The 26,249-nt window shown below is 35.3% G+C and overlaps 1 protein-coding gene across 2 annotated transcripts; it reads left to right on the plus strand.

Moving 5' to 3' along the window:
* The first annotated feature begins 1,690 nt into the window (after positions 1–1,690).
* On the plus strand, positions 1,691–5,191 carry LOC111989497 (putative glycerol-3-phosphate transporter 1). 2 transcript variants are annotated; one of them, XM_024021286.2, is made up of 3 exons: positions 1,691–1,883; positions 2,882–3,955; positions 4,312–5,191. In XM_024021286.2, exons 2-3 carry the CDS (start codon positions 2,959–2,961, stop codon positions 4,875–4,877), a joined length of 1,563 nt encoding a protein of 520 aa, XP_023877054.2. In that variant the 5' UTR covers positions 1,691–1,883; positions 2,882–2,958; the 3' UTR covers positions 4,878–5,191. The 2 variants fall into 2 exon arrangements, with proteins under 2 accessions (XP_023877054.2, XP_023877055.2); XM_024021287.2 differs by having other exon boundaries at positions 2,944–3,955.
* The last annotated feature ends 21,058 nt before the right edge of the window (positions 5,192–26,249 follow it).

A 26,249-nucleotide genomic window follows, 5' to 3' on the forward strand; every position in this document is an offset into this window, starting at 1 on the left:
ACTATTGTCAAGTCTTTTTTTTTTTTTTTTTTGGGTCAAATTCAAATAAATTAATAATAATAATTAATACTAGATGATCCAAAGGCAATTTCTTTCCTTTTCAAATCCATCCTCCCACAATACTATTGTCAAGTCTTTTTTTTTTTTTTTTTTGGGTCAAATTCAAATAAATTAATAATAATAATTAATACTAGATGAGCACAATATGTTGGGAGAAAATGGGTAAATGTCCTTTTTGCGCAAATTATGTAGCGTTTTGCTCCCTTTTCCAAACTAATTAGGGAAATGGTTCTCTTTTGAAACTCGATTTGAGATAAATCGAGTTAGACCCTATAGCAGCTTTTTTAAGAAACTTATAGTAACGTTTTAAGGCCCTATAGTGACGTTTTGTAACTCGACCTCCATGAAGTCGAATTATAGGTAAAAAAAAATAAAAATAAAAATTGCCTATAACTCGACTTCATGGAGGTTGAGTTACAAAACGCCACTATAAGTCCGTAAAATGTCACTATAAGCTCCTTAAAACGCTGTTATAGGACTCCAGAATTTTTTTTTAAACTTGATTTATTTCAAATCAAATTACAAAATAGAGGCATTTCCCTAATTAGTTTAAGAAATTGGGCAAAATGCTACATTTTTTGCTCAAAAAGGGCATTTGCCAATTTTTTCCCAATAAGTAGTGATGAAACCATAAAGGTAGTCTAAGTGAAAAAAAAAAAAAAAAGAAGAAGAAGAAGAAGAAGAAGCAATTTTACAAATTAGCGTCAAATTGGTTGCGGTTCTAGAGTTTTTCATTTTACAAATGTATTATTTTTCATTTTTCACGCTTCAAAATGCAATTAATTTCTTAAAATGAAACCGAGAAAAAGTGGGGAAAAAATGGAGCCAAAAAAGGAAAATTTAATGAATCTCAAAATATATATTTTTTTTTAAACTAATGAATCTCAATTATGTACCACATGATCCTTCCTATGGTCCCACCGGAAGTAGTCACTGTAAAAGGGATTCTAATGTCTACTTTAGAAAGCAACCTATGTGTTTATAATAAAATAAGTAAGTGTGCAATTATTCTCCTTATTTTTTAATTATCTTTTACACCAAGGTGACTCTTTCACTCTTCCACCTCTTGATTCTTTTAATATTTTTATTTGTTTTTGGAAAGTAATGACATATCTCATTTAATTATACTTACCCAAGTATAAAATTCATTACTCATGGTCATAGAGTCTGTTTGTTAGGCAGGGTAATTATTTAATACTTTATAAAAACAATACTTTAGCCTCTCACAAAGTAAATTCTTTGTAAGATGATCTATTGCTCATGAAACGTTGTATAATTTTTAACCTTATTTTTACCCAATAAATAAAATAAATTAATAGATACAAGTTCTAACTACAATGATTATTGATTACATTATAGTATCTGTTTTTTTAATGAGAGAAAAGAAAATCAAAACACTACAACAGGAACAGATACTAAAAACACTACAACAAGAATATACTAATGAGGGTCGATTTCAAAAAAAGAATATGCTAATGAGGGTTGTTTTTGTCATTTAGACAAATTCAATGGCAGTATCGTAATACAAAAAAGCAGTTGACGCGAAAACCATCAAAAGCAAGAGAGTGGGCATTATAGTAATTTATGAAAATATTATTACGGACATAAGAATCCTCAACGTTTGCTACTTTCTGCGTTCGAAACAAGCCTTTATAAACGGAAGTGTGTTCTGTTCGTTAAAGCAAAACCAGAGCCAGAGCCAGAACCATAACCAAAACCAAAGACATTACTCAGAGAGAGAGTGTGTGTGTTTTTTGTGTATTTTAGAGAGAGAAAGTGAAAGCAAGGAATCCCAGTTAGCTAAGCTAAAGCTAAACTCAAAGGTAAGTTTACAGAGTAATATAAATTTCTCATATTTGTTTTGGTATCTGGGCAAGTTTTGGTTTTTTAAATTTCTCTGACCATTTACTTTTCGGTCAATTTTTCATAGTTAATTTTATAGTATTGTTTTGGGTGTTGAGAAATGGGTTTTGTCTAGGAATGATCCTTCAAGGAAGGAATTTGATAAAATGGTATTTTTTTTCAAACATACATTTGACTTGGAAATTTTTTTTTTAGGTGACTCTTTGATCGTTTCAATCTATTTTAGTTATAAAAAAAGAAACTTTTTTTGTTGGCGATGAGGAGGTTGTTTTTGTCAAAGATTTAGCTTTGAGAAGTTGAATTTAAAAATTGGGCAAATGTTTAAGGATCACTTTTGGTTTGAAAAATGGTGAATTTTTCTCTGATTGTTTAAAGGTGTTTTTTTTTTTTTTTTTTAGGTCTGTAAGAGTTTGGTTTAAGGATTTGTTTCGAAGTATGGATTTCTTTTCCTTTTCAATCTAGTATGTGATTTTGTATGTATGAAAGAACTGAAATTAAAGTAAAGTAGAGGATTCAACCTGAAAGATGGTTTTTAGCTTGTAGTTCAGAAGCACCTTTTGCCATTGGCTTTCCATCAGCTTATTGAACCATTAAGTTCAGAATCAAACTTTTGGGAAAATGTTTGGGACTTACCTCCAAGCAAGTTAGAGAGCTGGTTTTAAAATATTGCTGGATAAAAAAAATGGTGCTTTTTAAAGAAAGTTTGGAAATTGTAAATTGAATAGGTCAGAACAAGTGAAATAGAAGTCAAATTGAACATGTCCCCAACTCATTGTATAGGAATTTGAACTTTGAAGTACTTATTGTCAATCTGTTTTTTATTGTATGATATATGACAGTAGTTGATTACCTCAGCTGAATTTTGTGATAGATTTGGTGCAGAAATAGGCAAATAGCTCTCAGTTTCTTCTTTAAATTCATTCTCATGTCTCCTTTTTTATTATTATCTTATTTTCAGCTTGAGGATTGTGGAACCTATAATAGGAAGTTAAACTTCTACTTCCTCTTTATCCCCTTCAGATTGAGAATAGATAAATGGGTTCATTGTCAGAACCAACACCTGAGAGCAACTATAGCAAGCCCCCTGGAATCAGATTCTTGGAGTACATCAAGGGAACCAAACTTTCCTACAAAACCCACCAAGCAATTGTTTTGATTGTAACATTTTTAGCATATGCAAGTTACCATGCCACTAGAAAAACCACAAGCATTGTTAAGAGTACCCTTGATCCAGAATCATCAGATGTGGGATTGAAGTTCACCCCATGGAGGACATCTTACTCTGAGGAACCAGCTAAACTTTCATGGAAAGCTGGGGATGGCTGGGCTCCATTTAATGGACCAGATGGTACAGCATTGCTTGGAGAACTCGACGTTGCTTTCCTTGGGGTTTATGCTCTGGGAATGTACTTCTCAGGTCAATTGGGTGATAGATTGGATTTAAGGATCTTCTTAACTGTGGGAATGGTGGGAACCGGTTTGTTTACTTCACTCTTTGGTGTTGGATATTTTGGAAACATTCATTCTTTTTGGTACTTTTTGGTAGTTCAAATGGTTGCTGGTTTGTTCCAATCAACTGGATGGCCTTCAGTGGTTGCAGTGGTTGGTAACTGGTTTGGGAAGAGCAAGAGAGGGCTAATTATGGGTATATGGAATGCCCACACTTCCATTGGAAACATCACAGGTTCTTTGATTGCGTCTGCTCTATTGAGCTATGGATGGGGTTGGTCCTTCGTTGTGCCTGGTCTCATGATTGTATTCATTGGTTTGGTGGTTTTTCTTATATTGCCTGTTAATCCTGAGTCTGTTGGAGCTGATAAAGAAAATGATGAATTGCATTATCCTAAGAAAATTGGCGAGGGAGTAACAGAACCTTTGTTAAATTCAGAGACAGTGGTTCAGGAGAAAGCTGTGGGGTTCATAACAGCATGGAAAATTCCAGGAGTTGCTCCTTTTGCTCTTTGCCTTTTCTTTGCCAAATTGGTTGCTTATACATTTCTCTACTGGCTTCCATTCTACATAACCAACACAGGTATATTAGCCTTTTTGCTTTTTTGTTCCTATGATTTGGATAAATTTGCATACATTTTTAGTTGCAACTATAAGATGGTAAAAAAGAGATGAGAAAGGATATTATGAGTTACTGGACTAAATGAGTCTTCTATGAATTAGCTTGAACACATGATTCTCATAGTTTTAAATCTCAACCATACTCAATAACTTCTTGACAAGTTATTGGACTAAATGAGTCTTCTATGAATTAGCTTAAACACTTGTCTCTCCTAGTTTTGAATCTCAACCATAGCCAATAACTTCTTCACAAAATTTGTTATTGGCATCCAAAGTAACGCCTTGATCAATTCTCATTTCTGTTTTTTCATTTTGCAGCTATTGATGGAAAGTATTTATCTAGCACCACAGCTGGAAACTTGTCTACATTGTTTGATGTTGGTGGTGTGCTTGGAGGAATCCTAGCCGGTCACATTTCTGATCGCTTAGGTGCCAGAGCCATAACAGCTGCAAGTTTCATGTACTGTGCTATTCCTGCTCTCTTCTTCTATCGAAGTTACGGACATGTTTCCTTGACTGTAAATATCATTCTCATGTTCATCACCGGCATGTTTGTTAATGGGCCATATGCTCTTATAACAACAGCAGTTTCAGCTGACTTGGGAACCCACAGTTCACTAGAAGGGAACTCCCGGGCACTTGCAACTGTAACGGCAATTATAGATGGCACAGGCTCTGTTGGGGCTGCTATAGGGCCTTTAATAACAGGTTATATTTCCTCTACAAGCTGGAGTGCAGTTTTCACAATGTTGATGGCAGCAGCTCTAATTGCAGGGCTGCTTCTAACTAGACTAGTTGTGGCCGAGGTGACTGCAAAGATAGAGGAATCAAGATCACAAGGGGGATCTGCATCAAGATCTCCAGTACAAGCACTTGAAGTGTGAGTTTTTGGAGGGCTTATAGTGCTACTACTTGTGTTGTACATGTGTGACTTATACATAAGCTCCAGTTCACAGCCTCTGGTGAGTCTGGTCACTATATTGAAATGAGGATCCTTGTGTTATGGTTAAAGAAAGTAGAGGATATTTTTTAACCTTCTCCATCATTTGGTTTGGTGGGGGTTCCAAAATGTGGAGAGTTGAGGCATCCATTGTACATTATTTGTATCTCTATCAAATAAATCATATACATATAGCATCATCCAGAAGGATGACCAATTACAATCTATACCATTCTCTCAACTGGTTTGCCTTGTTTAGAGCTGCATCTTTTGAACAACTTATGTTCAATAGTGCCTGTGCTTGGCTTCTTTACTTGGTTTCAGTCACTTGGGGAGTTAAATTCATCTCAATTTTCAGAGAAGATGCTACAGTATAGAACAGGGTAGGCTAATTGGCTTTGTTGCTTTAGTGAATTGAGCTCAAAAGTTGAATTGTAATCAAGAATGTGAATTTCAGCTGTTTGTTATCAAAATCCTTTGTATCCAGTACAAACACAAATATTTTACAGATCCAGAGAGACTAAAAAAGTTAACACCCAGTTTGCTTTGAAGATAGTATATCATGTTTCAGATGTATATGCCATCTCTCTCATAGCAACTGGGTTTCACAATTGTGTGAGACCCAACTACTATGAGAGAGGTAACATATACACCCGAAACATAATATAATTTTTCGTTTGCATGAGCTACAAATTAAAAAGTCAGTTTATTTTACTAATTAGTTTATTTTTACTACTATTTATAAGCCTTACTGCACTTTTTGGTATTATTTATGGGTTTCACTGTACTATTTCAGCTAACTTTTATTTTTATCTATAGTATTTTTAGCAAAAAAAATTTAATTTTTGTAAAATAAGCAAATTTCAAACAGACTTTAGTTTTGTGACTTGAGAGTTTAGACATAAAAAGAAGTGCCAAAAATGATGATGCACTTCCCTTCACACTAGACAAAGGTCTAAAAAGAATTCCCACCTCACTTAGAGCATCTCTAGCAGATAAGCTAAATTTCTGTACTGTTTGGATAATGAACAGTAACATTTAGCTTTTACCTATTTATTTTTTCAAATACACTTTCCAATAGATTATCTATCATTTTCTCCATTTCATTTAAATATAATTTTTTATTCATTATTTATTTTTTTTTTAACAACTATACATCTTTCAACATTTTTTTATTTAATACCTGATTATTATATTAGAAAAAAAATATTTGAAGTATGAATAGTAAAAGTTATAGTGTTCTCTATTTGTAGAGAAGCACTATAGCAAATCTAATCTAAAAAATGGAGATGGAGAATCTATTGGAGTGTGAACAGTGGTGTTTTTGCTCCAAAAAATAGATATAAGGTATATTTGGATATAACTTATTTTGTTGAAAACTAAAAACTAAAAATACTGTAATAAAATAATTTTTAAATGTGTGAATAGTATCGTGAAACTCATTTTTAATTTTTTTTTCTAATAAAATTGTTGTAGGTTCCATAAACAGTGTGTAAATAGTGCGCGCACTGTTTATGAATAGTGCATTTTGTCTCTAAAAGCAAAAACAAGTGCACAAAAAAAAAAAAAAAAAAAAAAAAAAAAAAGAAAAAACGCAAANATTTTTCATCAGTAATAACCAACACTATCACCACCAAAGCTAATAAGCAAGAATTATTGTAATGGAGTTGAAATTGATCAATAAGTATTCTATGCCATTTTGTTGTGCTGTGTTTTCCAGATGTGTTTTTGTGGATGCTGGAGTAGCACCCATTGACATAGAAACAAGAAAGATGAAAGAGCAGATGAAACTGAAAGAGGCACAAGCAAGAGCCATTGCAGAACATGGAGATTTAGCTCTAATCAATGTGGATGGTCCCCAGTCTCTTACACAAGAAAGAATATCATTGAGGCCCCCAATGCTACAGGTTAATAAATCTTTAGCCTCCCCCACCCCCCCCCCCCCCCCCCCCCCCCCCCTCAACCAAAAAAAAAAAAAAAAAATCTACTTTTGACTTACAGAACCGTAAGAGGCACTCAATTACCTATCATGAATAATCATGGTGCAAATTGTTTTGGTGAAAAGAATAAAAAAAAAGTATCTTCCTTATCCAAAAGAAAACAATGGCATTCTCTATTCAAATAGAATAGCTACTAGTTTTTCCATCATGGGTTTCTTAAGTGAAAATGTTACATTAGCCATTACACAACTGCATTATAGGTGACTTTGGATTAACCCCCTTTTTTTTTTTTTTTAAAGCTTGTTAGTTTATTTGTTTATGTATAGTTTTTAAAGTCCCACTTTTTCTAATTGTACATATATATATCCGTCAATTTTTAATAAATAAACAAACAGATCTTTATCAAAAAAGTTAATTCAATCTCACAAATAAATACTCCTATAAAATTAGATGTGCCATTAATGAATTAAACTAAGATAAGAAGAAGGAGATGAAGATTTTAGATTGTGTCCTTGTCATCAGCTCTGATTGAATCACTGTTTTAATTAATGTAATAACTACATAACTTTGGATTATAATATAATCTTTTAGACACACGACACCGAATGCAGATTTCAAGAGGTATAAATATTCATTCTCCAAAAAAAAAAGAAAAAAAAAAGAGGTATAAATATTAAATAAACCAAACTCTATAAAAATAAAACTCTTGCTACGAGAACGTGTATGTCTGTTGTTCACGTTTCTATTATTTTGTGACTTTGTGTGGTGAGGGACTATATAGTTATAGTTTTCTGTGCTATTTCCAATCCCAATTGATCTCTATCTAAAACTCACGCGGGCTTGAAAAACAAAGAACAATGTGTTGTCAGAAATTAAAGACTATTTTTTCTTTCTCTTTCTCCTCTTGCACATTTGATAATTTATGTTTCCACGCATGCTTAAGCTAATTGGATGGGCATTAGGCACATTTCCTCAACTGTCATTTATTTTTTTAGTTGACAAAGGAAGTAAAGGAATCCATTATTTTAAGTAGGGAAAAAATTGGCCTTTACCCTTTTTAAAAAAAACAATCCAGCATTTTGCCCATTTTCTTAATTAGAGAAATGCCCCTTTTTTTAAAATTGATTTTTTCAAAATCAAGTTAAGTCCTATAGCGGTGTTTTTAAGGAGCCTATAGTGATGTTTTAAGGACCTATAGTGGCATTTTGTAACTCAATCTCCATGAAATCAAGTTATGGGTAAAAAAAAAAAAGAAAAAAATTTGCATGTAACTTGATTTCATGGAAATCGAGTGACAAAACGCCACTATAGGTCTTTAAAACGTCACTATAGGCTCCTTAAAAACGCCACTATAGGGCTTTAGAATTTTTTTTTTTTTTTAACTTGATTTTAAAAAAATCGAATTTCAAAAGAGGGGCATTTCCCTAATTAGTTTGGGAAATTGGGCAAAATGCTGATTTTTTTTTTTTTTGAATGGGGCATTTGCCCATTTTCTCCTTTTAAGTAGTAACATTATGAATGCATTTCAAATCAATTAAAATTTTGGAAATTTTGCTCTTGGGAGTCTCATACGTAAGTTTGAAAGTGGATTAAGTTGGGTGTTTGAGAAAATATATAATGAAAAATAGAAGGAAGAATGTGGCCAACGCTTAAGAATTATGATGGGGGATCAGGCTAATCGAAATCTGAATTAGGTTACAAATATTTAGGTTAGGTGAATGTTCTTGCTTATCCATGGTAGGCTAGTGTTAGTATTGGTTTGTCATGCCTTTTACAGTTTAAAGGCAACAAAAAATTTTCATAACTATTGATGCAGCTTATTGTGATTAACAGATAATCAAAACGGTGTTACTAATCGGCTAATGTGAATGAAACATTACAATTACAATAATCACAACTTGCTAAGATGAGAAATTGTGAAAAATTAACATTATTCACGAGGCAATTATGGGGATAGTGCAGCAAATAATGTAAAAAGGATTAATTTATAACTTATTAAAGTAACTTCAGAAAAATCGATATCAGTTTTTTTATCAGTTACAAATTAGATACTTAAAACGAGTGGTAACCACTACATATAATGAGTTAATGACCAATATAAGTATTAACCAATAAGATACCAATTGCATTGGAACCACAAATTAAAAGATTAGTTTTTGTTTAGTGGCCTTATTAAATTACAATATCTCTAACTCTAATCACTAGGGTAAAAAAAAAAGGTTTAACATCTTCATCTTGTGATTCCTTAAGTTATTGACTAATATATATTTCTCTCTCTATGAGATACATAAAAAATAAAAAAAATAAAAAAACAAAAAAAAAAACTCCACGAGATCATCAGACATACACACTTATTATTATGGGGACCACTGGAATCCTTCTCTCTCTTCAAATAAATTCTTGCTAGAAATTTTGCTCTTCTCTCTGTGGGTCATATAAGATTCCCAGTTCCCTCGCGGAATCTCTCAACACCAATTATATAATATGCATTAATATATCTGAATTTAGGGATTAGCAATTTCATTCAATTATATGTGTAATGTGATTGTTTGTGATCACGTTCACGCGTGCCGATAGATAGCATTTCCTTGTTTTTTTTAATATTCAACGTTTTCAAATATAGTTTACTGGTTCAATTCATACATATTTTTGCCAATTTTTGTTTGCATTAACAAGGTAGCCGACATTATTGACAATTAAGTTTAAAAACACATAGTTGATAGTGATATTTAATTTCAACTTCTACCCATAGAAAACGCAGAGGAGTTTATAAGGGAATGAAATGGAATGAAATGAGATGATCATAAGGGAATGGAAATGAATAGAATGGAATGGAATGTATTTAAGTAAGGGAAAAGAATGGAAAAGAATAGAATGGAATGGAATTAAGTAACCTTGATTGGATGTTTTAAAATAAAGGAATGGAAGGGAATGAAAATGAATGGAATGTAAGTAATCCTGTTTGGGAGCAATATGGAGAGAATGGAATGGAATCATTTTATGACAATATTACTATTAGACCCCTATTTTAAAATAAATAGTTGAATATATAAGGGTATTTTGGGAGTTTTAGTAAAAAAATCATTAAATCTAATTCCATTCTCTCTCATTCCTCCCAATTTCGAGGAGAATGAAAATTTGAAGTTTTAAGGGAATAGAAAGGAATGAGTGTTCCCTCCTACTTATTCCGTTCCCTCCTACTTATTCCATTCCCTCTCACTTAAACTCCCAAACAAGGGAATAGACTTTCCATTCCTTCCATTAAAACTCCCAAACAAGGGAAGGGAAGAATATTCTAAAATTATTCTTTTTATTCTTTTCCATTCCATTCCATTCTTTTCTCCCAAGCAGAGCCTTAAAGTTTAAAATAGTTTTTAACCTAATTCACTGTTCTCTTTTCATTTTTGGAATTTAAGAATTCATTTTTTGTCTCGTCATGTGTGTGTAAGGTGGCTAAGTGAGCTGAGGTGGCAGAACTAGTGGAATAGTTGTGATATGGATTGTGAAATATTTTTGACCATACACTTATTAGTAATTTAATAATATAATATATATAGGTGAAAAATGTTAGAATTACAAACTTTTTTACAATTTATTAATATGACAAGCAAGTAAGTAAAAAAATGATGTCAGCCATTTGCGCAAATCAGAACTAGTAAAAATGTTATAAAATAATTTATGATTATAACATTATTGTAAATAGATATAAACTTTTGAACAATGCAATTATTTACTTTCTGATTTCAATGTAGATCAGACCCCACATCATTTTATAAGGAGATGCCCAAAAAAAAAAAAAGGTTTTGCTAGTTATTTATTACATATTGATTTTTTTTTTTTTGAATGGGGCATTTGCCCATTTTCTCCTTTTAAGTAGTAACATTATGAATGCATTTCAAATCAATTAAAATTTTGGAAATTTTGCTCTTGGGAGTCTCATACGTAAGTTTGAAAGTGGATTAAGTTGGGTGTTTGAGAAAATATATAATGAAAAATAGAAGGAAGAATGTGGCCAACGCTTAAGAATTATGATGGGGGATCAGGCTAATCGAAATCTGAATTAGGTTACAAATATTTAGGTTAGGCGAATGTTCTTGCTTATCAATGGTAGGCTAGTGTTAGTATTGGTTTGTCATGCCTTTTACAGTTTAAAGGCAACAAAAATTTTTCATAACTATTGATGCAACTTATTGTGATTAACAGATAATCAAAACGGTGTTACTAATCGGCTAATGTGAATGAAACATTACAATTACAATAATCACAACTTGCGAAGATGAGAAATTGTGAAAAATTAACATTATTCACGAGGCAATTATGGGGATAGTGCAGCAAATAATGTAAAAAGGATTAATTTATAACTTATTAAAATAACTTCAAAAAAATCGATATCAGTTTTTTTATCAGTTACAAATTAGATACTTAAAACGAGTGGTAACCACTACATATAATGAGTTAATGACCAATATAAGTATTAACCAATAAGATACCAATTGCATTGGAACCACAAATTAAAAGATTAGTTTTTGTTTAGCGGCCTTATTAAATTACAATATCTCTAACTCTAATCACTAGGGTAAAAAAAAAAGGTTTAACATCTTCATCTTGTGATTCCTTTAGTTATTGACTAATATATATTTCTCTCTCTATGAGATACATAAAATAAAAAAAATAAAAATAAAAATAAAAAATAAAACTCCACGAGATCATCAGACATACACACTTATTATTATGGGGACCACTGGAATCCTTCTCTCTCTTCAAATAAATTCTTGCTAGAAATTTTGCTCTTCTCTCTGTGGGTCATATAAGATTCCCAGTTCCCTCGCGGAATCTCTCAACACCAATTATATAATATGCATTAATATATCTGAATTTAGGGATTAGCAATTTCATTCAATTATATGTGTAATGTGATTGTCTGTGATCACGTTCACGCATGCCGATAGATAGCATTTCCTTGTTTTTTTTAATATTCAATGTTTTCAAATATAGTTTACTGGTTCAATTCATACATATTTTTGCCAATTTTTGTTTGCATTAACAAGGTAGCCGACATTATTGACAATTAAGTTTAAAAACACATAGTTGATAGTGATATTTAATTTCAACTTCTACCCATAGAAAACGCAGATTCATTCCCTTTAGGCTCCGCTTTGGAGTTTATAAGGGAATGAAATGGAATGGAATGAGATGATCATAAGAGAATGGAAAGGAATAGAATGGAATGGAATGTATTTAAGTAAGGGAAAGGAATGAAAAAGAATAAAATGAAATGTATTTAAGTAACCTTGATTGGATGTTTTAAAATAAAGGAATGGAAAGGAATGAAAATGAATGGAATGTAAGTAATCCTGTTTGGGAGCAACATGGAGAGAATAGAATAGAATCATTTTATGACAATATTACTATTAGACCCCTATTTTAAAAGAAATAGCTGAATATATAAGGGTATTTTGGGAGTTTTAGTAAAAAAATCATTAAATCTAATTTTATTCCCTCCCATTCCTCCCAATTTCGAGGAGAATGAAAATTTGAAGTTTTAACGGAATAGAGAGGAATGGGTGTTCTCTCCTACTCATTCCATTCCCTCCCACTTAAACTCCCAAACAAGAGAATGGACTTTCCATTCCTTCCATTAAAACTCCCAAACAAAGGAAGGGAAGAATATTCTAAAATTATTCTTTTTATTCCTTTCCATTCCATTCCATTCCATTCATTTATCCCAAACGGAGCCTTAAAGTTTAAAATAGTTTTTAACCTAATTCACTGTTCTTTTTTCATTTTTGGAATTTAAGAATTCATTTTTTGTCTCGTCATGTGTGTGTAAGGTGGCTAAGTGAGCTGAGGTGGCAGAACTAGTGGAATAGTTGTGATATGGATTGTGAAATATTTTTGACCATACACTTATTAGTAATTTAATAATATAATATATATAGGTGAGAAATGTCAGAATTACAAACTTTTTTACAATTTATTAATATGACAAACAAGTAAGTAAACAAATGATGTCAACCATTTGCGCAAATCAGAACTAGTAAAAATGTTATAAAATAGTTTATGATTGTAACGTTGTTATAAATAGATATAAACTTTTGAACAATGCAATTATTTACTTTCTAATTTCAATGTAGATCAGACCCCACATCATTTTATAAGGAGATGCCCAAAAAAAAAAAAAAAAAAGGTTTTGCTAGTTATTTATTACATATTGGAATGTTTCGTCGAAATAATTCAATTGTTACTAGTGTGATTAATTTTGCAGTCCAAAATTTAGCTCCATGGACTTGGACATTGAAGTAGAATAGGGTCTATTCCCATTGCGGATTCACTAGATTCGGTCCAGTTAACAGAGTGTTAAAACTGGGATATATATAAGCAAGAAGAAATTTTTTAGAACACCACAATCTCTGTTACAGGACCCCAAGCCCAAAGCCCAAAGGCTTAAGCCGTGAAAGGAAACTACACATTAGCCACTAAAAAACAATAAACAGACCACCCCAAAAGGCCTTGTTATACAGTGCAGACAAAGGAGTAACTCCAGGCCATATTTAAGGAGTGATCTCCTTAAATCAGCTACTCAAGTATTAGCTTCCATGATCTGATGCTATGAACAATATACTTTCTTCAGATTTGATCAGTACACCGTGAACAATTTTGTTTCTTTCAATCCAAATATGGTAAACAGTAGCATGGCAGCTTGCTAGCAATCCACAATTTTTTTGTTTAAGGAAAACTTTTATTAAATTCAAAAATAGACCACTTACATAGGATGTATATGCAGTATACAAGAACAAGCATCAAGCATCTCAAACATAGTATCAAAGACATATAGAAAGTTCATTCATCCACTCAAATAAAGATTTGAGAAGAAAAAGCTTTTAAGTTCGTGCACTGATTTCTCCCATCTCTCGAATGTCCGAGCATTTCTCTTTGCACTATAGGTACCACTTAAGACAATGGGGAATTGGGCTCCAAATTGTGTGACTTCTAATTCCACCCAGCCTTCGGTTCCAACTATTGAGGAGATCCTCCTCCCTTCTGGCATAACCCACATAAACCAAACAACACAAAAATAATGCACCGTAACTCATAAGCACTAGGGCAATGAAGAAGCAAATCATTTACATCTCCCACCCCCCACCCCCAAAAAAAAAAAAAAAACAGATTTGCATATACAACATCAAACAATAACAGGATATTGAAGAGATCACACATAGGCTCCTTAAGTTATCAATGAAGAAGCAAAAGACATTATAGCTTATTTTTTACCAGAAGGATAGGTTCCTCAACAAAGCTAAAATGGTTAAAAGAGCTTTCAGCTATCATTTTAAATGAAATTGGCTAGCAATCAAGAAGATAGCTTACCCATTATTTATGTATGTATGTATTAAATTGTTTAAAAGTTTGAGTATATAAAAATATGAATTTGACCCCCTAAAGTTAAATATTATAATTTTACCATTCCAAGCAAAAATTGCTAGTTCCACCACTAAGTCCACACCTTTTCAATTGCATCATAATGGAAAATCTAAAACTTTTTTTTTTGAGTAAATAATAATACTTATTAGAACACACTCAAGAATAGTAATATTAATATTTTAAACTAGGTTTATAATATATTACATAATCAGAGTACAACTACAAAAGGACTTAACTTTTGTAGTTGTAAACTGGAATTATAAATAGCAGACATTAGACACACACAACCAATATGAGATAAACATCTCTATTTATTTGTAACTACAACCATACTCCAACGGTTGGCATACTTGTTGAAACATGTTAGATAGAGTAGATTTTTTCACAACTTGTTAAGGCATCAAATTATAATTAATGTAAAATGACTTTACATGAACTCATCACGTATACAACTTTTATTATACATCAATCACATGTCATCTCAAAAGCAAATTATAATAAGTGCAAAATCATTTTTGCATTGACTCATCATGTATAAAACTTGTATTATGCACCAATCATATGTCATCTTAGTAGTTGCAAGAGCTTTTTTGTCACAAAAAATAAGCAAAATTGATCAACTTATCTTCCTCTCCCTATATTTATTCCCCCCAATGTTAACACGATAAAATTTTGCTTCTTTCAATAGGGTTTTACTTTTCTATAAATAAAACATATTATAAGGGTTGTATTTTGGCCTATGCACAATTCTTTTAAGGTTTTACTTTTCTATATACATTTGTACTTGGACGAACTCGGAATGGATCAAAAACATATATAATGACCAAGTAGGCGAATTTCCAAACAGCCATCTCACATCGAATACTAGTCCATCTCGTAAAGGAAGGTCTTTGAGATGGTCGAGTATTTAACCATCGAAGTAACATCGATCGTCCCCGTTGGGTTGACCTTTGATATTTCCATATAATGTATTTGTCGTTTAGGCTATAACAACTAACAAAATACCCCCATTTTTACCTCGTTCCAGAGGCAATTTCTCTCCTTTTCAAATCCATCCTCCCACAATACTATTGTCAAGTCTTTTTTTTTTTTGGTCGAAGTCAAATAAATTAATAATAATAATAATTAATACTAGATGAGCACAATATGCAGTGATGAAACTGATTATGCCAAGGAAATCAATAGGCTAAATGCTCCGGGCGTTAATGATGTAGTAGTCACTTGAAAGGCCTGAAAAGAAAACACACAATCAAAGGTGACCAGTGTGGATTGACCAAGAACCCTTCAATGCTTAGTTAGTTTCTCTCTCAAATTCTGGAGTTCCAACTTTTTGGGAAATGTTTCAGACTTACCTTTCTTGTCGTGAATGAATGTTTATATAGTACACACTAGAAGCGGTTACTTATTTAGTAACTTCCCCTATCTTTGAGGAGGTCGAAGGATTCAGAGTTAACTTCTACAACCACCATGGAAGTTAGATTATTTTATCTTATTTTCCATAACCGTTTTTGGAAGTATTTAGTAAGAACTTGTAACAATGAACTTCAATTTTTACTTATGCTTTGGGACAACCATTATGGATGAGCTTGGAGTTGGCTTATTTCATAGAACACCATTATTTGCCCCTTTGTCCAGGGGTCGTCTAGGGAAATGTATAGCTTAATGCTATTCTTTGGACGTATGCCTTTATATCAGTGGTTAGGTGTGTTACGTGTCATGATCTTATTGGTGATTGGTCGCGTCGATTCATTTTTTCGAGGAGTATGCCATATGTCACATTTTGGTTGGTCATGTTGTTTCAGATGCCAAAGTCCGTTGCCTATAAATAGTTCAATTCCTCCTCTACCCTTTACATTTCTGAAATTTTCTTCTTTGATATTTGTTGTCTTAGCACCTCATTTAGAAGTCCTTCTGCATCTATAGTCTCCCTTCGTCTAGATCTAGGCATTTTCTTTATCCTCGTCCTCAGGTTTTAAGTTTTCTTCAAAATGTCTGAAATTGCCCTTTCCTCGTCTAGCAATAGCGTTGATAAGGCTATAGATGAATATCACTATCTTACTAGTTTTAGTGGTTCTAGTGATAGAAGTAGTGGTAGCAATAGTAGCAGTTGGGGGAACACCACAGACGAGTACATGTCTGGTGTTCCTGGGGTTCCTTTAGAGGTCTTCCAGGAGGAACTTATGACGAAGGCAACATCCGGGTCTAGGGCTGGTACATCAAGTGCTCCCTCGTCTACTGTCCAAGATGAGATTGAGATAGTTTATAGTTGTGCCATAAGAGTTGCTTCTAAGACGACGAGAAGAGGTTAGAATCTTTTAGGGCTTGGTACCATATTCCTGATGACCTAAACCCTAGGTTAGTTGTACATGGGGAGTGATGTTGTTAACCCCGTTTTGGCATAGGTATTTATGTGGCTTACCTCTTAGGGGGTTTGAGGTTGCCCCCTTAATGCCTTTGCCAAGGAGTTGTTCACCAGGTTAGGTTTAGGTATATGCCAGTTTAATCCCAACACATGGAGGCTAATCGTCTCTATGCAGGTTTTGTGGAGGGAGGTATTTGAGGGGGATCATCCTCTTACTGTGGACGAGTTCCTCTATTGCTACAAGCCCTCCGAGATTAACCAATCCCTTGACTTCTATCAATTCACAACTAGAGGGAAAGATTATAGGCTAATAAAATCCCTAGTCACCTCCGATAGGAACTGGAAGACGGGGTTCTTTTTCATCTCTAGTTTTTGGGCTGGACACCCTGTTGAGGTTAACAGGGATCCATTTGCCCCTTATATAGGAGAGTTAGGGAACCTTTGTCCTGAAGGTATGTTTATAATTTTTTGTCATTTTATTATTTATTACATTTATTCTTATTTGTAATCGTCTAACAACTCTTTGTTATGCTTTTTTTTCTTTTTCTTTTTTGCAGGTGTTAGACGACCACGTTTGAGTAGGTTTTATTTTGAACGAGTCCAAAAGGCTCGTCTATACATTGGTAGGACTTTTCATTCTTTGGTAAGTCTTCAACGTCTTGCCACCTGGGGGTTAGATCCTGAGCCATCTGCAGAAGTTATTGCTCACGAGCTTACTACCCGTAGACGTAAGTCTTATCTCCCCTTTTTCCTCCCTTTTTATTTATTTATTTATTTTTTTGCACTTCTTGAGTGATTAATGTCCTTTTTTCCAAGGATGGCAACCATGAAAAAGAATAAAGGCAAGGAAGTGGTGGACGAGGCAATTAGGCAGGGGGTCCAATCCCAGCCTTTTCCAGCCATTGGTGACAAAAGAAAAAACTTATCTAAAACAATTGACTTGGAAAACCTTCCAAGTCGTCGTAAGGAGAAGAGGGCTAAGCACAGGTCATCCAAGCCTAGAGTGGTCAAGCCCAACCTTCATGTCCTTCCTACCTAGCAACCCTCTGTCCAAATTCATGATATGGATTTCGAGCCTAGAGATCCTCCGTTTATGGATACTCCGTCCAAAGCCAAGGGGCTTGCCTCATCTCAACCTTCTCGACGAGTTCCTTAAAATCTTATTGAAAATGAAGACCTAGCCTGGGAGAGGTTCGAGAAGGTTGTGACCGATTAAGACATGGCGGTATGCTATGACATGTCTTTGAAGGAGTTCGAGCACTCTGGTGTTCATGACCTTTTTAAGGTATGTAAACTTTTTTATCTCATCTTGTCAATAATATAGACATATGTATTTTGTCTAACAAAATTCTTATTTGTATATGCAATGTCTAAGTTCATCGCCGTGTCCAGGCATGCAACGAAGATGGACAAGACAAGGATTCTATTGGAGACGAGGATCCAAGAAGTCAAGGATGAGTGCAAGAGGTGGGCTGAGGTGGCGGCTAAGGCCAAAGACGATGCCTAAGAGCTGCAAAACTTGGTTGAAGAGCTGAGGACCAATGCTGTAGAGAAGGATACTTGTCTTGATCACCTCAAAAAGAGGAATGGCGAGTTGAGTACCCTTCTTAAAAAAGCAAAGAGAGATGCGGTTGCGGAGTTCAAGGCATCCAAGGAATTCACTGACTTGATGGACACCAACTATACAGTCGGCTTTGAGGATTTCAGGATGGACACTATGGAAAATTTCCCTGAGGTTGACTTTAGCTCCATTAAACTCAACCTTGGGGGTGCTGCTACAAGCCCCCTTCTCCAGACGAGCTTAGAAGATATCAATATAGAGGATGATGCCACCACCCAGCCAGCTCAGGATGACCCCAATGTTAATGCCCCTCTTTCATGAAGACGAGATCTTGATATTTAGTTTATCCTTTTTTTTTCTTTTCTTTTCATTTGGTCCTTTGTTTTGGACCATTCAAAGTTATTTAAGTACATTTAACTTGTCCATAGTTTTTTTGGACGAGCCTCTAAACAATATCTTTTTAAGCTTTACTTATAAGAGTTTTTGGACGATGGTCATCTACCCTTCTCTAAAATTTTATGAATGCATGTTTCCATTGCTTTTTATTTACTATTAAACATGTTGTTATATGGACGAAATTTATTATTTTTCACCATCCATAATGTTGATTTCAAGCATGGCCTTGGTTATGACAGGAATTACCTCATGTTTAACATCTTTTACCATTTTTCAAACCAAGTATAACTCGTCTTAAGAATGGTACTAGTTATTATTTTCATCCATAGGATTCTTAAGGTGTTTAGTTTTTACTCATCCAGAGTTTGGGTTGTTTTAGCTAATTGTCTGTCCATGAACTTTGAATATTCTCGTGCACACATTTCCTTGTCTGTGGGTTGAACGGGTGTGCTTCAGGCTTTGTCTCATCCAACGTTTAGACGAATGTGCCTTAAGTCTCATTGCTTTATCCTTTTAAGGAAAGCTTATAGATGTTATATCTCTGCGTCCAGAGATTTTTGCTTGTCTTAGGCCTTAGCCTTCTCATGGGTGAATTCGTGGAAGTTAGTTTTATGCATTATATACATTGAAAATCCAAACATCATATTTATGATATAAACTTCATCCACAAGTATGGCACATGCTTAGTAGCTAGTGCCTTTTAGGAAATTATAAATACAAACACGGTCCATGACCTCGTCCATAATCCATAACACATAGTTTTAAAAACTACTACACTCTTTAGGAGTTAAAACACAACATATAATGCTAACAACATGTGTACAAGTAACAAAAAGCATGGCTCGTCCAGAGTGACAAGTGAACATTTTAGGTGATCTCGTCCAAGACAACGCTCGTCTAGGCCGACATCTTACTGATAATACTTTATTAGGTGTTCAATATTCCAAGGGTGCTCCAACTTTCTTCCGTCTAGAGCTTCTAAGTAATACGATCCTTGTCTTTTACAGTTGATAACCTTGTAGGGTTCTTCCCAATTAGGCTCCAATTTCCCATGAGCTGGGTTCCTTGTCGCCAAAGAGACCCTTTTCAAGATGAGGTCTCCTATGTTGAAACGCTTGGGTCTTACTATTTCATCATATTGTTTGGCCATGAGGTTTTTGTACCTTGTTGTCCTTTGTTTTGCGTCCATCCTTACCTTATTTATTAGATCAAGGTTAAGGCGAAGTTGCTCTTCGTTGTCCTTGTCTTGGTATTTCATCACCCTGTGATTGGCCTTGTGTACTTCTGCAGGTATTACTGCTTCACTTCCATAGGCTAGCTTGAAAGGAGTTTCCCCTGTGGGGGGTTCTCACTGTCGTCTTGTAGGCCCACAGAACACCTAATAGCTCATCCAGCCATACTCCCTTTGCCTCCTCAAGCCGAGTTTTAATGATTTTCAACAAGGATCGGTTTGCCACTTCTGCTTAACCATTTGCTTGCGGGTGGGTGGGTGAGGAATAATGAATCTGAATTCCATAGTGTTCGCAAAATCTCTGAAATTTGTGTTATCAAATTGTCGTCCATTGTCTGATATTAATACCCTAGGCACCCCAAACCTGCATACAAGTTTCTTCCAGACAAAGTTCTTGACATTTTGCTGTGTGATCTTTGTCAGGGGTTTCACTTCCACCAACTTGGTGAAATAGTCTATCCCTACTACTAAAAATTTCATCTACCTGGTTCCAAGTGGAAAAGGACCGAAGATATCCAATCCCCATTGTGCAAAGGGCCACGGGGCTATCATTGGGGTGAGATACTCTGACGGCTGCCTGAGAATATTACTGAAGCATTGACATTAATCACATACCTTGATGTAAACTTTTGCATTTGCTTGAATGGTTGGCCAATAATAACTTGCACGGACGACTTTATGGACTAGTGCCTTTGCTCCTAAGTGGTTTCCACTTACCTCTTCATAAATTTCCCTCAAAACATAGTTTGCCTCATCTGGGGCCAAGTATCCTAGATAAGGCTGAGAAAAACCTCTTTTATACAGCACCTTGTCTATAAGGACGTATCTGGCTGATTTGATTCTCAACTTTCTAGCCTCGTCTCTCTCTTCTAAAAGCCTTCCATCCTATAGGTAAGCCATTATTGGGGCCATCCAACTTTCTTCTTCTTCTTCTTCTATCTGTTGTACCTTTGGAAGATCTATGCTTAGCATATACTAAATTTCATCAAACTCGTCCACTGAGTCATTCGTTGAGGCTTCTTTCGCTAAGGTGTCTGCTTTTATGTTTTCTTCTCTTGAGACTTGAATAAAACTAGATTCTTTAAATCTTTTCACAAGGCGTCTTACCTTATTAAGATACTTATTCATCCGCTCTTCCTTTGCTTCATACGTTCCATTCACTTGACCTATAACCAACTGAGAGTCTCAATGGATGAGTAGTGATTCTACCCCTAAAAACTTTGCCAACTCTAGCCCTTTAAGAAGGGATTTATACTCCACTTCATTATTGGTTGCTGAATATTGTAGGCAAACTTTGTACTTCAACTTGTCTCCTTTTGGGGACTGCAAAACAACTTCTATCCCTCCTGTATGTAATGTAGACGATCGATCCACATGGACAATACATCTCTAAGCTTTGGTCAGCTCGTCTAACTCTCCTTGACTTGGAGTGAACTCCACAATGAAATTTGCCAACACTTGTGCTTTTATCGTGCTTCTTGGTTGGTATCTGACATCGAACTCACTAAGTTCTATGGCCCATTGGACTAGTCATCCTACGACCTCCAACTTGTTTATTACCTTCTTTAATAGATGATCTGTCAAGACATTAATCACATGAGCTTGAAAATAATGTCTTAACTTCCTTGAAGCTATAACCAAAGAAAATGCTAGTTTTTCCATCATAAGATATCGTCATTCCACCCCTCTCAGTGCTCGGCTTGTATAGTAGACTAACTTTTGTACCTTTCCTTCTTCCCTGATCAACATTGAGCTCACTACATGTAGGGACACTGCCAAATACAAATATAATTCTTCACCAAGTACAGATAAGCTTAACAGAAGAGCTGTAGTGAGGTGGGTCTTAAGGTCTTGGAAGGCTTTCTGACACTCGTCCGTCCATTCAAATGTCTTCTTAAGAATCTTGAAAAATGGTAAACATTTATTAATAGCTTTAGAGACAAGCCTATTAAGGGCAGCAACTTGCCTAGTGAGAGATTGGACTTCTTTAATATTCCTCGATGGCTTCATATCCAGGATTACTTGAATTTTGTCGGGATTCGCTTCAATTAACCCAAGGAATTTTCCCAACGAAACTCTGAAAGCGCACTTGCTCGGATTCAATTTCATGTTATACTGTCAAAGTGTAAGGTTTCTTGGAGGTCGTCCAAATGCTTTTACTCGTCCAAGGTCTTTACTAGCATATCATCCACATAAACCTCCACATTCCGTCCTATCTGCGGGTGAAACATGTAATTAACCAACCTCTGATAAGTTGCCCCCGCGTTCTTTAAACCAAAAGGCATCACCTTATAACAAAACAAACCTTGACTAGTGATAAAGGACGTTTTTTCTTGATCTGACTTGTCCATTTTTATCTGATTATACCCTCAGAAAGCGTCCATGAAGCTTAACAATTGATGACCTGTAGTTGAGTCCACCAACTGATCAATGCGTGGCAAAGGATAACTGTCCTTAGGGCAAGCTTTATTCAAATTAGTGAAGTCTACACACATTCTCCACTTGCCATTTGCCTTCTTGTCCATCACCACATTAGCTAACCAATCCGAGTAATAGACTTCCCGAATAAATTGCGCTGTGGTTAACTTCTAAACCTCTTCCTTAATAGCATTGTCTCTCTCAGGAGCAAAGACCCTTGTCTTCTGACGAACAGGCTTGGAAAACGAGCTGATGAGTGATAACACTTGGGTCAATTTTAGGCATGTCTTCATGAATCCATGCAAAAACATCGATACTCTTCCTAAAGAATTGGACGAGGTCTTGCTTCATCTTTTCCTTCATACTTGTTCCAATTCTAGTAAACTTCTCTGGATTATTCTCGTCCAAAGGAATGTCTTCCAACACTTCGGTGGGCTCTGCAACAACTCTTCTCTCCTCAATGCTCATTATTTGAACTCGCTCGTCCATGGCCAATATGGCTAAATAACATTCTCTCACTGCTAACTGATCTCCTTGCGCTTGCCCTATCATTTACTCTTTAAGGAACTTAACTGACAGGTGGTAGGTAGACGTTACTACCTTCCAACTATTCAAAGTTGGTCTCCCAATGATAGCATTGTATGATGATGAATAGTCTACCATAAGAAATTTTACTTCTTTGGTTATCTGTTGCGTATTTGCTCTTACCACCATAGGCAACGTAATAGTACCCACGAGTTGTACGTTTATACCTCCAAATCCCACCAAGGGTGAGCTAACTAGACGAAGTTAATCTTATCCAAGCCTCATTTGCTGGAAAGCAGGGCAGTACAAGATGTCTGCTGAACTACCATTGTCCATTAACACCCTTCTGGTCGAATAATCAGCAATAACCAAAGTAATGACGATCGCGTCGTCATGTGGGTGGTGAACCCTTTCAGCATCCTCGTCAGTGAATTTAATGGCATGTTCTTCAGTTTCCCTTGTCTTTAGAGATCATCTTGAGAGTTAGATGTTTTGCACTACCTTTAGGTACGTCTTCCTTGACTTGGAAGATTACCGTGCCGAGGTCCCTCCTATGATAACTCTTATTTCTCCAAGTCAGGCTCGTGACGACTCTTCTAACTTTGCCTTCATCTTCTCATCGATCTCGTCCAAGGAAATTTATTAACTTCCCCTGCCTAATAATATTTTCTATCTGCTGTTTCAAATCGAAACACTCGTCTGTATCCTGCTCATGGTCTCTGTGGAAGCGACAATACTTGTTCCTATTGCGCTTATTGGGGTCTCCCTTCATTTTTTCCATCCACTTCAAGGAAGGATCGTCCTTGATTTGCATAAGCACTTGTTCAAGCGGCATGTTTAAGGGTGTATATTGCTAACTCTGTGCTGAAGAGTCTGCTTTCTTGTTGTCTCGATCTTTCTTCTCACTCATCCGTGCCTTCTTCAAATAAGGACCTTGTTCAGGATGGCATGGGAGATCTGCTTCCATACGTTCAGCTCTCTTCCTTTTCTTAGCTATAATTACGTCTTCTGCATTCATGAAGTTTTGGGCTGAATGGACGAGTTCAGCCATGGTTTGAGGCTCTTGCTCATAAAGCTTACGAATGATTAAATTAGAATTGACTCCATTATGGAAGGCTACCAATAACAACTTGTTGTCCATCTCATCCATTGCTAGGGCTTCCTTATTAAAATGAGTAATGAAGGACCGTAAACTTTCATTTTCCCCTTATTCTATGGTTAGCAGGCTAGACAAGGAACGCTTGTGCCTTTGTCCTCCGATGAAGTTGTTGGCAAATAGCTTACTCAATTCTTCGAAGGAACTCACGATATTCGGAGGTATCTTACTGAACCATACTCATGCTGGTCCTTTGAAGGTAGTAGGGAAGGCCCTGCACATAATCTTGTCCAGAACCCTTTGAAGATGTATCGTAGTCTTGAAAGTAGCAATATGATCGAAAGGATCACGCATTCGTCATACGAGTCCAAGGAAGGCATCTTGAACTTCAAAGGCAAAGGGTGATCGTTGATGGAAGCCGTGAAAGGGAAGTTTTTTTGATGAACTAAATCCTCTACGAGATTCGCTCTTCTCATGTTCTCCCTCATCTCGTCTATAACCTTCCTCATCTGGTCCATCTCACTTTCCAAGTATGGCACCCTTCGTGAAGCAGTATCCCTTGACTGGCTTTCAAGCTCAACATTTCCTCTATCTTCTTGATTTTTGGCTTGTCCTTCTTCGTACCTTTCATAGTGCTGCCTCCGTAGATTAATCTCTCTGGTCAACTCTTGATTCTGATGGGTTAATTCCGCCATGGTGGCTGCCATGGGTTGTACATGTTGGACGGAAGACGGTTGCGTGACAGACGCTGACTGTCGATCATGATGGGGATTGCTAGAGGCATCCCTACTCTCCTGGTGTCCTGGACTCGTGGCCCTTGATCTTGTCCGAACCATGCAGCCTTTTGTCAGAGAAAGATAAACTACAGAACACGAAATTAATCTTTCCCATAGATGATGCTAACTGATGATGCACAGGAAATCAGTAGGCTAAATGCTCCAGGCATTAATGATCTAGTAGTCACTTGAAAGGCCTGAAAAGAAAACACACAATCAAAGGTGACCGGTGTGGATTAGCCAAGAACCCTCTGATGCTTAAGTTAGTTTCTCTCTCAAATTCTGGAGTTCCAACTTTTTAGGAAATGTTTCAGAGTTATCTTTTCTTGTCGTGAATGAGTGTTTATATAGTGCACACTAGAAGCGATTACTTGTTTAGTAAATTCTCCTATCTTTGAGGAGGTCAAAGGATTCGGGGTTAACTTCCACAACCTCCTTGGAAGTTAGATTATTTGATCTTATTTTCCATAACTGTTTTTGGAAGTATTTAGTAAGAACTTGTAACAATGAACTTCGATTTTTACTTATGCTTTGGGACAAAAACATGTGGTTCACTTCATTAACTTGGGTAGAGCAACATGCTTGGAATCTTCGTCTAGGGTCGTCCAAGCACCTTTGTTGATGGACGACCTTTTCATAGACGACTATTCTATAAAGTGCCCGTTCTTCCATGCACGACCATTATGGACGAGCTTGGAGTTGGCTTATTTCATAGTACACCATCAAAAACCATAAAGGTAGTCTTAGTGAAAAAAAAAAAAGCAATTTTACAAAAAAGTGTTGAATTGGTTGTGGTTCTAGAGTTTTTCATTTTACAAATGTATTATTTTTCATTTTTCACGCTTCAAAATGCAATTAATTTCATAAAATGAAACCGAGAAAAAGTGGGGAGAAAATGGAGCTAAAGAAAGAAAATCTAATGAATCTCAATTTTTTTTTGATAAACTAGTGAATCTCAATTATGTACCACATGATCCTTCCTATGGTCCCACGGGAAGTAGTCACTGTAAAAGGGATTCTAATGTCTACTTTAGAAAGCAACCTATGTGTTTATAATAAAATAAGTGTGCAATTATTCTCCTTATTTTTTAATTATCTTTTTCACCAAGGTGATTTTCTTTTATTCTTCCACCTCTTGTTTTTTTTAATATTTTTTTTTGCAATGTAATGACATATCTTATTTAATTATACTTACCCAAGTATAAAATTCATTACTCATGGTCATAGAGTCTGTTTGTTAGGCAGGGTAATTATTTAATACTTTATAAAAACAATACTTTAGCCTCTCACAAAAGTAAATTCTTTGTAGAGCACCCACAGCAAATGTGGGATATGTGCCAAATGCTAAATATTTGGCACATATCCCACACCAAACCAAGTTTGACCCCATTTATCAGATGTTCTAAATGCCATATTTTTTGCAACATGCTACAGTACAATCACAAATTTGCAACGGTACAGTAAGCTGTGGCATATGAATTTATTAATTTTTTATTCCTCTTTCACTCTTATATCTCTTTCATCTTCTCCTTCAGCTATTCAGTATTCACCGCCTCCATCTCCATCTCCACTCTCCCATTCTTTTTCTT

Source organism: Quercus suber, unplaced genomic scaffold (assembly GCF_002906115.3).
Source record: "Quercus suber isolate HL8 unplaced genomic scaffold, Cork oak 2.0 scaffold_544, whole genome shotgun sequence".
Taxonomy (NCBI): Eukaryota; Viridiplantae; Streptophyta; class Magnoliopsida; order Fagales; family Fagaceae; genus Quercus; species Quercus suber.

Coding starts and splice junctions, on each gene's coding strand:
- LOC111989497 (XM_024021286.2), top strand. CDS start 2,959: ATGGGTTCATTGTCAGAACCAACACCTGAGAGCAACTATAGCAAGCCC. Junction 3,956..4,311: donor ATTCTACATAACCAACACAG/GTATATTAGCCT, acceptor TTCATTTTGCAG/CTATTGATGGAAAGTATTTA.